The sequence below is a fragment of the Gouania willdenowi genome, chromosome 12, assembly GCF_900634775.1.
Source record: "Gouania willdenowi chromosome 12, fGouWil2.1, whole genome shotgun sequence".
NCBI lineage: Eukaryota > Metazoa > Chordata > Actinopteri > Blenniiformes > Gobiesocidae > Gouania > Gouania willdenowi.
Genome location: NC_041055.1, coordinates 18825608 through 18843168, shown reverse-complemented (window position 1 = coordinate 18843168; position 17561 = coordinate 18825608). Strand labels below are relative to the sequence as shown.

The 17561-nt window shown below is 38.4% G+C and overlaps 1 protein-coding gene across 1 annotated transcript in view; it reads right to left on the bottom strand.

Annotated features, from left to right (window-relative positions):
• exd3 (exonuclease 3'-5' domain containing 3) overlaps positions 1–17561 on the bottom strand; it is a 42089-nt gene extending 24528 nt beyond the window's left edge. The window contains exons 1-19 of the mRNA XM_028463411.1: positions 17451–17561; positions 15946–16005; positions 10679–10743; positions 9953–10114; positions 9627–9812; positions 8722–8775; positions 8471–8610; positions 8263–8369; positions 8086–8159; positions 7348–7386; positions 7094–7260; positions 6828–6978; positions 6531–6729; positions 6327–6439; positions 3706–3889; positions 3375–3544; positions 2696–2914; positions 1818–1871; positions 1597–1728 (exon numbers count right to left, since the gene is read on the bottom strand). Coding sequence (XP_028319212.1) covers positions 1597–1728; positions 1818–1871; positions 2696–2914; positions 3375–3544; positions 3706–3889; positions 6327–6439; positions 6531–6729; positions 6828–6978; positions 7094–7260; positions 7348–7386; positions 8086–8159; positions 8263–8369; positions 8471–8610; positions 8722–8775; positions 9627–9812; positions 9953–10114; positions 10679–10743; positions 15946–15973 — 2244 coding nt within the window. The 5' untranslated portion in view covers positions 15974–16005; positions 17451–17561. The remainder of the gene's footprint in view (positions 1–1596; positions 1729–1817; positions 1872–2695; positions 2915–3374; positions 3545–3705; positions 3890–6326; positions 6440–6530; positions 6730–6827; positions 6979–7093; positions 7261–7347; positions 7387–8085; positions 8160–8262; positions 8370–8470; positions 8611–8721; positions 8776–9626; positions 9813–9952; positions 10115–10678; positions 10744–15945; positions 16006–17450) is intronic.

Below are 17561 nucleotides of genomic sequence, written 5' to 3'. Positions count from 1 at the left end.
AGGGTCCCGACAGTAAAAAAAAAAAGCATTCCTGTATTCTTAAATTATATGTGGTCTTGCGCTAGTGACAAAAAGTAAACTTTTTAGTGATCCCTAAACACGCATAATTTTGCAGTTAATGTCATTAGCTGCTGTTTTTTATTACCTCTCTTTCCATTGGTGGTAAATGTTAATGAGGTGTAGACATAGAGAGAAACTAAGTAGACCTTTGCTTGTAAGAAAGCCTTAAAATCAGATAACTAAGGGGCTAATATTAACATGGGTGTGTTGTGGGAGCACTAATTCTTTGAAACAGTGACACAAATATCTGATCCACCTATTCAGCAGAAACATTTTTCAGTTTTAAATTTAAGGTGGAGATCAAGAGCTGGTCATTGTTGTCCAATTACATCCAAGCCCTTGGTAAAGAGCATCAGCAAAATTGAGTGATGAGAGACACTTTGATAATGCCGAGGTCACATTGGGCTTTAAGACAGTTGGTGGTGTCAGAACACCCCCATAAATGAGTGAAAAAGCTAGTTGACCATTTGGTTGCTGCTCATTTGGTGAAAAGTTTGTTCCACGTGTTTGTGTTGTTTTTTTTAAACAGGAGGCACAATCAAGGTGGTCAGAGTTTGTAACATTTTGCGTAGCAAAAAAAAAAAAAACAGCCGGTGGTGCATCTTTACACATTTGTGCCCCTATATATAGGAGCAGGTCAGAACACCCAGGTTTGGAAACCATCCTCAAAAGACCCCCCTCATGGCCACCCTTCACTCATAAACAAACACGCACGCATGCGCACACACACACAGTTCCTAAAGAGCCACCCACTGAGGAATCTACAGGTCATGAAAAGTAAAGCACAAAGGTTTTGATAACAGCTTCTGAGGAGGAATCCTACATTACATTATCAACACTGATTTTTACATCCTCACTGCTTTTGTTCTATCCAATTGGGACCAGTTTCACCTCATTTTCTTCTTACTAATCACTTCATCCCAACTCTAATTTGAGACTGCAACTGAAACATTCTTCTTTTTCCCCAGCACGTCCTCAAGTTCCCGCTGGGGGACCCCAGGCATTCCCAGGCCAGATGGGATATGTAATCCCTTTCAGAGACTCCCAGGCCTGCCCCGGAGTCTACCCCCATTAGGACATGCTCAGAATACTTGCAAAGGTAGCCAGCCGGGAGAAATAGTCACTACATAGTCAGAGCAGGAAAGTTTTAAGTACAGTAGTTCCACTTTAAGCTCATTATGTTTTTTATGAAAAGTAGATTTTTGAAAGGCTGCTGAGAAAACTTTTGGCATTTGGCCTCCCCTCACACAAGACACAAGAAACTACCTCTTAAATCCCCACCTCTTAAAAACACCTCAGGACACAAAGATGTCAAACTGACACTTTCTCTTTCCGCTGCACCTCTGGAAGCTGTCAAATAATTTGTAAGTGGTATGCATTACGTGTAGCATTAAGAAGCTAATCTTTTTATTAATATACTGTTAACTGACACCAACAGCACAAGGGATACTCGAGGAGATTCATTAAAAATATCCACAAACTGTCCAAACACAGTGAACTAAACACAGATACTTGGACATACAGAAGTACCAGTACCTGACAGCGGCTGAAAATGTCTTTGGGCGTCGGCAGGATGTTGAAGTGTCTGAGGACCCGGACGGCCTGGTCTCTGGCCTTTTCTGAAGAGTCAATGTAAAGACAGCGACCCTCAGCCACCTGAGAGCGCAACTGACGAGGGAGACAAAAGTGACATGTGCAAAGTGAGTGAGATGCAGCACCAACGTTACACATTTTTTAATAAGTTTGTTGGCTCTTACGCTCTGAAAAGGCTGTCCACATGTGAGGATGACACGGCCTTCTGCTTGTGCCAACTGGAATACACACATATTCATGTAACACACAGTAAAGTGGGGCACACACAGCTTTTGTAAATCTGTAGAGATGTATTATCTGTTACAGATCCTAGACCTGTAGATAAGAAATCAGGTATAGAACAGTGACCAAATGCTGCGTTCCAAGCAGACCTCCTACTTAAAAAAGTGACTTGGAATTCCTCTTTAATTCAGAATTAAAAGCACCTACTACTCCATAAAAGTCGAGAAGAATAATCTAATATTATACGGGCAACCATAATTGAAATATTTCAAAGTGCTGCCGCTGAACTCAGAGTGGAATTTTAAATTCATTAAAGTTCCGAGATGCCTTGAACGCAGCATTACGTGTTTTTTCAGTCAGCTTCACTCTTGATTAGCTACATTCTGTTCCATGTCACGAGTCTGGAGTGGTCGGCTTTCCCAACACACACAAGGAGCTTTGGTCGTAAATATTGAACAAGTTTAACATTTACGATAGTCAGCACCAATCTGTCTTAGAGCCGATTATCTAAACACACCTTAGACCGCAGAAACATTTTATACAATAATTTAAAAAAACATAATATAATCTGGCGTTTGTCATCCTTGATTGGGAAGGGGAAATAGGGATGAAAACAGTCTGTGTATACCACGCTTGAAAGAGCACTGGTCTTCTCTGCATACAACTTGTCACACAAATTCACAGATTGTAATGTGGCTAAATTGTGGCAATGGAAGCATTGTTTATTTTTTAAGGAGACTCCTAACAAAACGCTTCAGCAGAATGAACTCATATTGTCTTTATTATCTTTAGGGGACATGTTTACGTCTTGGAGACTCACCTTTCCAGCTTCCCTGTGTTCGTCGGTGCTCTCGAGCATGACCACGTCGACCCCCAAACAGCGGAGGTACCTCCCCAGTCCCTGGAGCATGTTGTCACACACCACCCGCAACTGCTGTGGCGAAAGAGGGGGGCCATCTTCTGAGGGTTTCTCGCCACACAGGAGGCCTTTCTGTGTGTCAGAAGGAGTGGCACTGACCCTTTGAGCCCCCTGACATTCCTAAATGGACAGAGACAATAATGTGATACTTAACTGATCCCCACAGGGGGATTTTCTTTTCACTTGCACCACAGTTCAGGGAGGTCAAAGCACAGGGTGAGTTATACAACTGCACCCCTGGAGCCAATAGGAACTGCTGAAGGGTCTTAGTCAAATGGGCATTGTTCCTCTCTGCAGGTTGGATGCTCAGACTCTGCTTATTCCACTAGAGCGTCTCTGGATTCACTCCTGTGTCATGTGAGATGTCACATGCTGTCGTCAAGCCTTAAACTGGTTAAATGATCATAGAAGCAGATACAAACTAAATTGTCTCCTCTAGATAAAGCTGTAGAAAATGATTCCAACAAATGCACTTGAAGGGTCTCACACATGGTCATTGTCAGTTTTCTGCATTGTGTGTAGACTTATTAAGAAACGTGTTCTAATATGTTTCTTTTCTTGACAATAAATCCCTTCTGACCTCTTTCCCAGTGTCCTGTTTCACCGCCTTTGCCCGTTTCGCCTTCTTCTTCTCAGCGCTTGCCTGTGACTGCAATGATGGGATTTTGTGCAGTTCAGCCGGCAACCCAAAACGCGCTGGATTCCTAGAGAGTACCGAGTACACGTCCAGCAAACAGTAGGCATCTGCCACTAGAGAGGTGTTAGGCCAGACAGAAGAGGAAGAGGGGGTGAATTTATTGCTTTGCAGTTCATCAGCGGATAACAAAATAATCTCTGATCTCCTATTGAGAGGAGCAGCGCGACCATCTGTCTCTCTGTCATTGTCTGTCGGCGCATGCATAATACCTTACCTGCATATCTAATTTGGCTGATGCGCAGCGGTCGCTTCTCCCAGTTGGACATCTGCTCTGTTTTGTCCAGAGGCCTACCCAGGACCTGTTGTACCAGCAGACTGAGGCCCTTTTCTGCACAGTCCTCTCCCACCAGCACCTCACTGGGACCCTTTCGAGTTCGGTTGACTTTACTGCGCTGCATCTGTATGAGACAATACATCCAAATAAATGACAATTGGAAACATTGTACAAAAGCTAAATTTAATGAAAATGACTCCTTTTTCCACAGTTGTTTTTCACATTCAGAAATGATTCATATTTTTACAAAAATGAAAAGCTTTTGCACTTCAAATAAAAAACTAGAGGCAGAACAGCTCATGGCATGAATATGCAACACATTTCCATGTACGCAATGAGCATCTAAATTGTATGATAAATAAATTAAAGTTTCCATCAGTGTTACCCAAGCTTTGGCTCGATATGATCCCTATTCTTCATAGATCACTGTTTAATAAAGCTCAATTTATTTGCAAAAAACCACCATATCTGTACTGAGCACTAAGCAGTTGATTCAGCACAGGGGTCTCCAAACTCAGCCCTTGAAGGTGGCAATTCTTCAGGTTTAATATGACTCCCTGCTCCAACAAACTCAGACATCATGTCTGTGTCATGATGAAGCAATGCAGAAGACCTAGTAATGGAACAGGAACCATCAATAAACTAAATAGACTAAAACTTTCAACTTTGGAAAAAGATAAAGATAAAGATATCCTTTATTCATCCCACAAAGGGAAATTTGCATTTCAGTTACATCCCATCCATGAAACATGAATATAACATGGGAGTACAGGAGCAAGAGAAACTGTGGATCGCCACAAGGGCAGCGCATCGTATGTCTTAGATGAGAAGTGGAAAACAGAACGTAAGAACATTGGAAAAAAGGCAGGTCCCAAACTATGCTCCTTTAGTGAGGGGCACAGTGTGGGATCAGCCCACAAAAGTGTAAAAAAAAACCCACAATTACAACAAAATTAAAGGACATAGCACATATGGGTGGGGCGGGGGGGAATTGAAGCCAGCCGCTGACGGGGGGGGTGCATGCAACCGCATTGCTTGCCCCTCCTGCTGCCACTGAGTGGGAAGGAGGGGAGACAAAAAAGGCATTGAGTCGGGATGTGAGTGTAGATGAGTTTCTGATTCAGAAACAAAGGTGGTAGCGGTGATGGGAGAGGTGGAGGGAACGGAGTGTCATTCAGCACAAACATCCTGGAGAATAGAGAGATAAACCAGCCTTGAGACGACTGGTTGTCTGGGGTAGCCAATGAAGATAACAGTTGTTGACGGCCAGGCTAAGCACAACTTCTGTCAGCCTTGAGGTTCTGGGTCTCGGAACAATATATCCAATATGGTGGCCAATAACTTTCAAACCGGGCTGTCAACTTCTCCAAGTTAGATTCCATCCCGCGTAGAAGCTCAATTGCATGAGTCTGAGTGTTAACAGCCCTGCACACTCCATCAGTCATGGCAGGGAGCCTTCTTAAACAGCTGCCAACTTTATCCGAACTTTGCGATAAATCAGAAAAACTTCCAGCTCCAATCAACAAAATATCTGTTATAATAATTCCAATTATGTAGACAACATCCCCAACGGAAAGGATAGACAGACGCACGATCTTCCACTTCTGCCAGAAGTCTATTGTGTATCCGGCTGCGAACGTTCCGTCAGGACAGGTGGGCTCTCCACTGCCCATTCTTTTTGTCAAAAAAATTTGGTCGATTGCATTGAGAGACCAGCTGATCAATTCCATAATTTCCTATTAGATTCTGAAAAAAGACAGTACAAGACAAGAAAACAGCAAGCAGGGCAGATAAGGGCAGGAGGGAGCAAAAGAAAAAGCGTCCACTTTCGTTGAGAGCAAAAGGTAACATTTTAGTAAGTGCGACAGCAAACACAGTATGAGTTAAATTGCATTTATAGGATGAATAAAAGTCAGATAAGTAACAAAAGTCAAAACTAGCAGATTCATATTGGCCTGTAGATGGAGCAACATCAGAAAAAAAACATTTGTTATTGTTGCACACACTTTTTAAAACACTTTAGCTGCCCTTTCAAATCTACGAGGGTTTGTAAATTAAATGTAAATTAAATACAAACATCTAATGTGTTGAAACGTAAATGAGCAACACAGAATCTGTGTGGAAAAAAGAACTTCTCAAAAACTTCGAAATATTGCCAATTATTTGTTAAAACTTAAAAGTATCAATTGTACCACAACACACACATTTTTTGACACTGCTATCATTCATATGTTATTAAACTTGGATGTGGTGGAGAAAATCCAGACAAAATAAGCTGTGGCCAAAACAAAGTTTGATACCACTGAAATATGTTAATATAAGATATGTCACTTTATGAAATTTTAAAGTATATTAATATTGTTTTGATTTGGAAATAATAAGTAATCTACTGTATTTAATACGTTGAAAAAAATTGGAGAATTGCCTTCCAATAGCACCAAAAGGTCTGTGAAAGGTTGACCCTCGACTAACAATGGAAACGTGATTCTCCTAGATTAACATCCAGATTTCATTTGAAGCCCATGTGTAGGAAAGTTGTGTCAATAGGAGGATCATGTTACCTTTTGGTGTACATCAAGAAGATCAAGAACCCCCGCCAACTTCAGTGGCTCCTCTAATAACTGGTGCCAGGTGGCCATAAGACATCTGAGATCGCCGCCCGCCATGCCGTAGCCTGAATGAGAGCAACAAGGACAAAGTGACAGGGACTGAGGTCTTAAAAAATTTAATCTAGCTTTTTATAACCGTTTATCTCTTTTACAAACCTAGTTTCAGAACTTTTGGCTCAGAGAACAAGCTCCTGATGAAATCCACAGTTTGTGGGTGTTGGCCAAATCCTGCAGCACAAAGATCCACTAGGAAAGCCTGTTCACAGACGGCAAGTTGGATCAGGGCAACTTGCTGAGCTGAGGTGCAGCCAAATGTCGGCTGCCACTCCATGTCCACTCCGACGACGCCACCTTCCTAGAAACGTAGAAGGACAACGTGTCAAGACAACAAGGAAGTTTATTTTGACACAATTTGCCTTTTCTTTTTCTTCTCTAGATCTGAGTTTTCCTTACTTTGAGCAAAGCACCACGGCATCCCTGAAGAGCTTCTAGGGTGTCCACAAAGTGAACCTTGTCTTTGCCGAGTGGCACTTGATAAAACCTCTGCTGATGGGCCTGCAACGGCACCCACTCGTCTGACGATGCCGATTCAAGAGACATCTGTCTGAGCAGGAGAAAAACCTGTGTTTTTGTACTTTACTCATTTAAAATAATCCCGCTTATATACACTCTAAAAGATTCCCATTAGAAATTGTTGATGCACATTTTGGCTGACTCACTGAAGGTCAGGCAGCAGATCCTGCTGTGTATCCCACACACCGTAGGGGAGTCTATCTCTGGGAATGTTGTATCTGAGCGACCACTGGGAGGCTTTCTTCAAACTTCTGTATCTAACCAGCATCTCCACCAAGTGGATCTGCAGCTCCAGGTCATCTGCTACCACAAACTACATCAAACATTACGTAAGTAAATAAAAAATTCAGTATCTCTCTTCATATCATGAAACACCTGAACATCCTGTGGCAAAACCTACCTGTACATGGTCTGCCCAGTTTTGCTCAGTCATGCTTTTCTGTCAAGAAGATAGTTTTAACAATCACAAATCAGATTGTCATCACATTTTTTTTTTCTTGTTGATTGATATTCTTTTTCTTACTTGAACATGTCGTGAAAGTGGATAGTGACATATTCAGATATACAGTATTACAAAAAAATAATAATACATAAGTAACTTTCTGAATAAATATGTTTAAAAAGATTTGGAGTGCTGTGATTTTCTCAATGGTTACTCTCCGATAGTTGCTTCGTGCTTAATTTATAAAATATTTATTTGGTTTTTATATTTTAAAACCTGAGTCTATCTCATATTAAAGTTTAATTTTATTTTCAAGCATTTTAGGGTTATATACAGTATGTGCTGATAAATTTCCCAACCTTGCTTCCTTGAGCCCCTCCTTTAACTTCTTCTTTTTCATGTATTGCCAATATTCATGCTTGTGCTAATGAACAAATGTTTGGATTTATTTGAAATCCAAATCCTTCAAATAAACTATACATGTACAAAACCTGAAAATGTATTCTTAAACAATTGACACCAAAAGAGATTTTTAATTGTTAGCATTCTTCAAAGAAAAAACAAGAAACAACTACCGATAATCTTGTATATTTTATTTCTAAGTCTATCACTGAAGAAAAGCTACTTTGAAGGTACATTATTAGAAATATTAACAACAATGACTGTGTGAAAAACAGCACCCAGTGCTTTACTTGCCTCCACAAAAGTCTTGTACATGAGGTATCGTAGCGTGTCCAGTCTTCTGTTGTGCAGAGCGTTGGGACAAAGCTCTAAAACAAACAGAGATGCTCATCGTCATCATTTCTACCTCAAAGGTTTACCTGCAGTGCTTATCCTCCCCTGGCTTACACACTGACACATGCAATCACTGACCTTGGTCAATCTTGAATTTATCCACAAGCCTAAAGATGTGTTTCGTGATCATTTTTGGATGAACCAGACTTTTGGTGTTTTTCAGTGGTGAAATATGAGGAAATCTCCTGTTGAAAAAAATGTACAGTTGAGTCTACAAAGCACAAAGTGGGGGGGGGGGGGGGGGGTATACAACGGTTTACACGGTCACAGGCATTTTGTAACATACGCTCTTATTTCATCTATGTTGAAGCTGGGATGGCACCAAGAGTCCAACATTATGACTAGTTGTGTTTCTAGTTGACTGTGACCTGAGACAAATGTTTCTGCCAGTGTCAGTTTATCCTGCAGGATGAGTGGGACGCACATCTGCAGCACAAACAGAGAACACAGAGAAATCTGATTGAAGCGTTAAATTCTAACTTTCCTAACTTAGGAAGAACACGTTCACAGAAGTGTTATTTATAAATTCTGCCATACCGTTTCCATATCAAGCTCAGTGTGTAGTTGCAGCTTTATACTGAGTGTTACGGCCTGCAAGAAACAAACCAGAATTACACAGAATTTAACAGTTTAAATTAATAAAAAAAACTGGAGTTGTTAGTGTCAGCTTCTTTTTTAAGGCAGGTAAGCAACAATATATAGTAATTGTTTTAAAATGCATGTACTAATAATTAACATTACTTATTGATACAGCAAAAGATTTAAAAAAATAAATAAATAGTTATTTAGGATATTTATTTGTGATTTATTTATTCATTTAAAAAACACAAACACATTACATATGTGTCAAACTCAAGGCCCGGGGGCCAAATCCAGCCCTTTGGAACATCCAATTTGGCCCGCAGGAGAAAGTAAAATGACAAAGAAAACATGAATCATTTTGTAAATGAAAATCAACAATATTTTCACAGTTTTCCTGGTGATTATATAGCTCGATGGCAGTCATTTTTAATATTAAACTGTTGAAAAAACTCAACATTCTTACAAAATGTTTTATTTTCCTCAAAATATTACATAATGTTTTCCTTAATTAAATAGAAATTGGTCACAAATCTCAGAAATGTAAAGTGGAGATCCTGTTGGGACTGATATCTGTCATTTGTTGCTTGGATATGGTCGGTTTCTTACATATTTAGTATTTTATGAGCAAACCAGAGCACAATAACGTTGGAATTACTTTTTTCCCTGCATAAAATCTGTGGCCCTCTGAAGGTCAAACCGCTCCATATTTGGCCCCTGAACTAAAATGAGTTTGACACCACTGACATATGTGAAACATAATCCCTTATAAATGATGTAATGTATTTGATCATTGTGAATACCTTTAGTAAAATTCAAAAATAAGATTGGGTCATTTGTGACATTAGTCCAGCCACACTTGCCTCTTTGTAACAGTTGCGACTCTGCAGTGTTGCAATGTGCTGTCGGAGTGGAGCTGCGTCCAATGACTGTAACTGGTAGATATTGATCAGACCTTCTACAAAGGTTGGATTGGACTCTGTTAAAAGGCCGAGAGCACGGAGTTGGAGTGTTGCTGCTTTCTGTTGTGGGAGTGAGCTGAGCTTCACCTACGAGAGGGAATCAAATGGACAGAATGTATCAATAAACAACACTGGAATAAAAAGACAAGAATTACCCTTAAGAGACACTTTATTAAGGTAGGTAAACATCAAACTTAAACAGAATGAGAAACCAGCTGCTAATATACCTGAGGATGTTCCTCCATCCACGTCTGAAACTCGGAAACAATTTTACTGCCGAGGGTTTGGCTCCGCCCCTTCTGTTTTCCTGGACATTGCTCCAGCATTTCTATTAAGGCCCCCAGAGGATCAGATAGCTTTGAAAAGCCATGCTGGGCTGAGTGATGCAGCTGAGGGAGAGATTGAAGGCATCATGATGGAGGATAAAAATAAATAAAGAAAACATTAACAATGAAGAGGAGATTCTCTGAAATCAGACCATTATGCAAATCTCAGTGGTATAATAAAGAATGCTTGTCTTGGTTTTGTACGTTTTCTAATTTTTCTTACATTTCAGTATAAGCAGACGGGCAATTGTTAAGGAACTACAAAAGCTGCTGTATTTGTCAGCCCAATAGGAGCCCGATAACATATTTTGGTTGTGACAATGCATCACACTGCATTCTAATCTGCTAAACAGATGTCATCCACTCCAGTGTCCTCATCACACAAATCTCAAGTTCATTCACAGCGACACAAATTCCTTCCTCCTGACAGAAGTCTGGTTTCCTCGTCACCCCATGCACACAAAAACACGCCTCACTCAAAGATGCCGGCATCTCTCTCTCTTTCCTCTAACTTCCTGTTGGGGATGCGACACACAGACACACACAGACTCCATCCTGCCGCCTTTGTAAACAACCACTTAATACTGCCTGTATGGACCTGACACATGCTGTGAAAGTGACTCTCACCATCTGCACATTTTTCCAGTTCCAAAGCTCAAAGAGTTCATCTTTGAGGGCGGCGGGGTCGAGGCCTGTGAGGGTCACAAACAGGTAAATATTTATGGAAGCGAACAACAACACAAGATTTGTACAAGTTGGGCTTTTATCCTGGCAGTTATAAGCACAACCAATATTCTTTCTGGACCAGTCTTAACCAGAGGTGAAAGAAGTTACAAGTATCACATTACTGTAATTCAGCTGCTTTTATGGGAACTTGTATTTAGAGTATATTTCTAAATCAGTCATTTTACTTGTACTTAAGTTTGTTTTGAAAGACGTAAAGACTTAGACTTCTTTATTGTCATTCAAACTTGAACGTAAAAATAAATAAAGTTCCGATATAAATAGATCAAGAGGAAAAGCTCTGTGTAAGATTCCTATACATTTAAGTATATTGCATGATTTTTTGATGCATGTTATATTGTCTATTTTTTTAGTCATGTGTATGATTTCTATACAGATAAGTATAATCCCGTCTTTTTTTTTGTTTTTTTAAGTTACTTGTTACATTTCTACACCCAACCATTACAGAGTAAATTATTATTTTTTGTTTTAAAATGTTCAACAGACATTGTAAAACTATAAAAAAATGAAAAGACCAAACCACAACCAAATGCATTACATCATAGCGGAGCAACCAGATTCCTCGGAAAGTAATTCACGGTGCCAAAACAGCATTGAATGGAGGTTATTTTCACTGTTTTAGAATTCCTAAATGTAGCTAAATGTAGCATTTAGTTGTTATGCTGCAAAGAAGTGAAACAAACTGCCAGCATAGCTGAAGTCAGCATCCAATGTGAACATTTTTAAATCTAAATTAAAGGCATTATTTTTCTCTACTGCGTATGACTGAGAGGGAGATTTTTGGTCATGTTGTTGTTGATGTGTTTGTTGATGATTTTAAATGTTTTTACGGCTGATTTTAATGTTATTATTCATTTTTAAGCTGTTGAATATTTTCTGATGCACTATTTGATAATGTAAAGCACACTGAGTTGCCTTGTGTATGAAAAGCGCTATACAAATACATTTGCCTTGCCTATACTTGGAGCCTGATTTTTATTATTATTTTGAAATTAATTTATTGGTGGTGTTTTATTTAAAAAAAAAAAAAAAAAAAAACATACATTTTGTCAAACCTTTTATCTTATACAGATGCCTTTGTGGAAAATAAATTCAGTTCCAATTGTGCAAGATTTGGTCTCTTCCTTTTTAAGTTTATACATGAGAATTATTACCAAAAATAAACATGGGGGGTGAAAGTAACTCATACATTTTACTTTGAGTACTATTCAATTGAGCTACTTTATACTTGTACTTGAATATTTTATGTATGACTTACTTGTACCTGAGTAAGATTTCAATCAAGTAACAGTACTTGTACTTGAGTAGGATATAGCAGTACTCTTTACACCTCTGCTTTTAACCAATCAACAGCCGCCTGGTTGATGGTCATTTCAATGAGTTAAGGAAGGAATGAAATGTAAAATCATAGCTCATCTGTAATGTGATACACTGGAATGTCCTGAATATCCAGAATTATGAATAATTTGTTGATAACATGCACGGCAGTACAGCTATAACATGGGATTAACGGTTGAGTACTTAGATGGTTGAGGACGTTGCATTAGCTCTGCATTCCTGCTCAATCTGCAGTCAAAGATACTCTAAGCTTCTCCTGGTGCTTTTCAGACCAAGTGTGTGCTCTTTTATTTTTTTAAATAGTCTGTCTGTGCGTGTGTTCCATTGAGCCTTTCAAAAAAGCTGGAGCTTCATTCTGGACTCACGCGTGCTGTGTGGCCTCCAACGTACCTGCCACCCAGCTCACCCCCCCCCCCCCCCCCCCCCCCGCCTTCCTTCTCAGGGATAGCTTTCCTGTACTTCTCTCTCTCTGCACTAGCTGCTCTTGATTTCGTCTCGGATATCCCGAGGAAACGGCTATGCGCTGCTCATGGTTTAAAAAATACAGCCTTTCCTGATGCATAGCCTGGGAAAGCGCTGCAAAGCATTTCTCCCGCCCTCTCTTTAGCTTCACCCTTTTCTTCAGTGCATGCATTCAGGCCTTTTAATATTACTTTTTTTAAACAAATTAAATACTTGAATCTCCATCAGACTCTTTAAAACCCATCATAAATATTTTTTTTTTGGTTTCCCAGTTAGGACTGGTCAATATATCGAGATTCAAGATATATCAAGTTTTCTATTTTGGCAATATAGAAAATTGCAATTTTGCCTATATCGATATATTTTTTTATATCTCATTTAGCTTAAAAATACTTGTTTTAGGAGTCGCTGCTTTCTTTACTTCTCAAAACAGCATGAAAAGCACAGTCCAATGGATTTGTCAGTGTGTCCTAACCCAGACCTTCACCTAAACAAGCCACACTACCAAACTCACTCACACATGCTGTCCCTTAAAGGAGTGTTTGTTAATAAATGTGCCAGTGTGGCTTTTTGCATCAGCAAATTTAACCCTGAATTTGGTCAGACTTCATTTGAATTAAAATTATCGAGATATATATTGTATATAGTCATTTTGAGAAAATAATATTGAGATATAAGTTTTGGCACATATCGCCCAGCCCTACTCCATGCACAGGTTTGCTGCACATACTGTGATTGGTCTCTAAATAGATGGTAGGGGCAAATATATTTGTCCAAAGCCTCTTTCTTGATAATTGGTTCGTTAAACAACAGTGATTTTTAAATTAATACAACTGCAACACTGTAATCAAATGTACTATTCTAACCAGAGTAATCCCCGCTTCTTGAGCCTGTCATCAAAATAGATAGATACAATTACAGGAGTTAAAATTGAATGATCTGAACACTCAGAAATAAACTAAATCACTACAGGTCCAGGATCTCCTGGTTTTAAACCCTTTGAATAGCTGCAGATTCCCTCTTTGTTCCCCGTGGTTCTAAGCCGTTACACACCCAGCACAAACCCACTCACGCCATTCACCAAAACACATTTAACACGTACACAGAGACTCACACAAACAACTCAACCCACTTCAGTCTAACCACTTGTATGAGGAGAGGGGCGGAATGTGGAGTATAGTACACAGCTTCTTTGCAGTGCTGCTGAGTGAACGAATGACAGGGCTGGGGGCTCCCCATTCAACCCCACAGAATAACACTACTACACAGAGACACACAGAGCACATGCACTCGTTCACCTCTGGGAAGATGACCGTTTGCTACTGACAATCTTTAGAAAGCAAAGAAAATACCAAATTTCAAATGAATGGAATATTCTGTAAAGTGGCCTTCCTTAAGTCAACTGCTCTGGTAGTAAAATAATCAGACAGATTAAATACACAGGCAGGTCTGTCTGCATGTTGCCGGGCAGCTGCCAAAATAAAGAAAACACAAAGATCAAGTGTCTAAATAGGGCGTTTGGTGTCACTACAGCCACCAGAATGGTTTCAGTGCAACTTGGCAGTGGTTGCAAGTGACTCGACTCCACTGGAAAAATGCCACGACATTCTTTGACCAGTACTCCTCCTGTTTTGTGTGTCGTTGTAGGTGCTACAAAGGTTTTCAACAGGATACCAGCACTTGTGTAATATGATGCTTATTAACGCCGTGTTCACGTGTGGATTGCCTCTCCATACTCGACCCATCAGGGCTTCTCTTTAACTGACATGACACATTCTTTCCATGAAATGCAACAATACAAATGTAAATTCTTCCACTACTTTACATTCAAATAAACATTAAGCCAAATGTGTGAATACTTACTGTATGTACCTATTATGTATTATATGTTTACATTTTTAATACATTTACGTCAATGTCTGAAAATGTGTTTTTAATTTTGGGTTATATAATATTTTAGTGAGATTAAAAAAAAGACGAAATGAAATCAGTTTTACAATTTGGAAATTTTAACATAATAAAATGTGGAAAAAGTGAAGGTGTGAATACATTCTGGTGGCCCTGTGCTGTATTCTATGAATAAAGTTACTCACTCTGATACCAGGTTCCTCACCAGGCTGTGATGCTCATGGATTACTTTATTTTTTACCTCTAAAAAAATGCTTCAAAAAATGTGTTGATTTTTATACGCATTAAACCACTGAAATATCAAGCTCATTGTAATTTGTAAGTTTGATATCAGTACCTGTAGGATCTTTATTTTAAATTTCCTTGATTTTGTGACTCTTAAAAAAAATAAAAAAGATAATATATCAATTCTATATAGCGCTTTTTTGGGGGCTCAAAGTCGCTATACAGAATACAGAAAAATAAAAATAAAATAAAAACAATGAAAGTAAAAGAAAGGTTAAGAAAAAGCTAGTTTAAAAAGGTGGGTTTTAAAGAGTGTTTTAAAGTTCTGTAAATATCGTTTGTGGAAATTTTGGGGGAAAATTTGAGGATCAAGAGAGTTTTTCAAAAAAAAAAAGTTAATTTAACAACTTAAAACGACTGCCATCAAGTCATATAAGTATGGTAAAACTGTGAGCCCCTGTAATTGTGTAGTAATTTACACAATGATCCATGTTTTACTGTTAATTTACATTCTCCTGGGGGCCAAATTCGATATTCTAAAGGGCCAGATTTGACACATGTGCTTAAAACAATCTTTTGTATACAAGGTTCCCACACTTTTCTCACAACGATTTTTCAAAACTTTTCAAAAATATTTTAACAAATTTCCATCACTTAGTTTTGAACGGTTAAGATCTATTTAAGGCCATGAGAGTGCAAAAAACAGGTCTGACAGTGTGCCAACAATGTGGCACAGGGAATGCAAGTTGTGTCCATCACTTACCTATCATATAGCATGATCGTACAATGGCGCTATTGCCTTTGACATCTATTTTGCAATATTTTTTAAATAACAATGCATCAGCAACTGAATGTAGCATTAAACAACTAACTAACTAAGCACTTACCATGTTTAATTACAAAATTACCCTTTTAATTTGCAGACACAAGGTGTTGTACATTGCGTCCCATAGTAATAGCTTAGGTTGGATTTTAAACATTAAAATAAAATAGGCTACATTTCCAAAACAGTTAAATTATTCCATGCCATAACTTTTCCAGGAATTTCATAACCATGAGGACCCTGTACAGCACAAAAGTGCTCGTTGCAATTATCACTTCTGCTGAATTGTTTTGAAATTAATTCCAAAAGAAACATTTGATTAATTAGGGATAAAATGCTTTTCAAAATAAAATACAAAACCATCTTGACAGTGCGATGAATCTGTGGTACAAACCTTCTTCCTCTTGAGTTGTGTGGTTCATTTCTGATGACAGGACAGTGTGCCGTTGTCACTCTGTAAATAAAAGTATATTATAAACATCTTTCGTGAATAATTATCATCATCTATATTCTCACATAGCGCATGCAAGAAATAAATATTAATGTCATTCACATGATTGATCATTATTTACAATGATGACATGATTATAAATGTATTTGAAAAATATTTTGCTGTTGAAATTGTAATTGAGTTCATATAATTGACTTTGGAATTGTAATTGGCATGGGAATTCTGTAAAAATTGTCATTTACAATTGAATTAAACGTAAGTCTGGGGAACCATGTTACAGTTCTATGGTTTACACAGTCAATTATTAAAATCTGTTAATTAATATATAATATTGTATATTAATATTTTCAAGGGGGTATACTGTCACAAAAAAAAGCCTTGGATGCCCACACCAAAAATATTAATATCAATATTTTCATGGATAAGGAATGTTGACAAAGAAACCAAGAGATTAAAAAAAAATTGGATGATTGATCATATTTTTTTAGTGTATTTTACAGCTGATTTAAGACATGGGTAAAAACAAACCCATTGTCATAAGAGATGCTAACACAAGAGAAATGAGGTTATTTATTAAAGCAAATAATTGTAATTTAACTTGAATTCAAAACGTATTATAATTGACTTTCAGGGGTAAAATTATATTTGTCATTTTAATTGTAAATAATGCTGGTCCCCGTAATCGTAATGGAACATGCATAATTGAATGTAATTGACCCCAACTATGATAGTCATTTACTACAAAGCCATTGTATCTGTCATTATGCTTGGCCGCTATAATCAATTATGTTTACTGCATATTGTCCTTCCGCCATTGTTGATCAACATAGGTGAATTTCAATGATATTTTTTGTAATTTTTTTTCTCATTAATAATATTTTAAGGCAGTCTACACAACAGTGGTGATGTAAGTCAATGCACAGACATATTTTGAAACTCTATATCCAGACAGAATGAATTCTAACACACTGTTTGAAAGAGCCAAGTGGAAAAACCCTGGGAAAAACAGCGTGGGAAAAGGCAAAGTGCCAGTTGGCTGTGAGACCAAGCAGTAATGACCACAACTGTCCGGAGGGAGGCGCTGTTTGCAGGTTGATAGAGATGTCTATGGATGACAAGTCCCTTGCAGCCAGTCTCGTAATTGTCTTCTGACGCCATCTAGCGGTAGCAAAGTACTTCCTTAGCATTTATTTCGTTAGCAAATATCAGTCAAACCCAGTCGTGACACCTATTTACAATGGGTTTTTTTTTTCTTCTTTTTTTTACAGAAAAGCGCCTCCACAACGAGAAACATGACCTACACTAATTTTAATGAGTGTATCATGACATGACAAGCGTTAACTTGAAATGACCGTATTTCATTAGAATTAGTGTACACTTAAACGTTGTGAGTGGAAATGTTTAATAAGACGTCTATGGAAGTGTGAGGAAGATATTAAAATACTCACAGTGATGTGCGGTGTCACTATCAGCTCTGATTTAAATGGTTCACACCTGGGTTTGATTTCTCACTCTCGTTCACTTGTGGTTTTTCTTCTTCTACGGCTACTTTTTCTTCT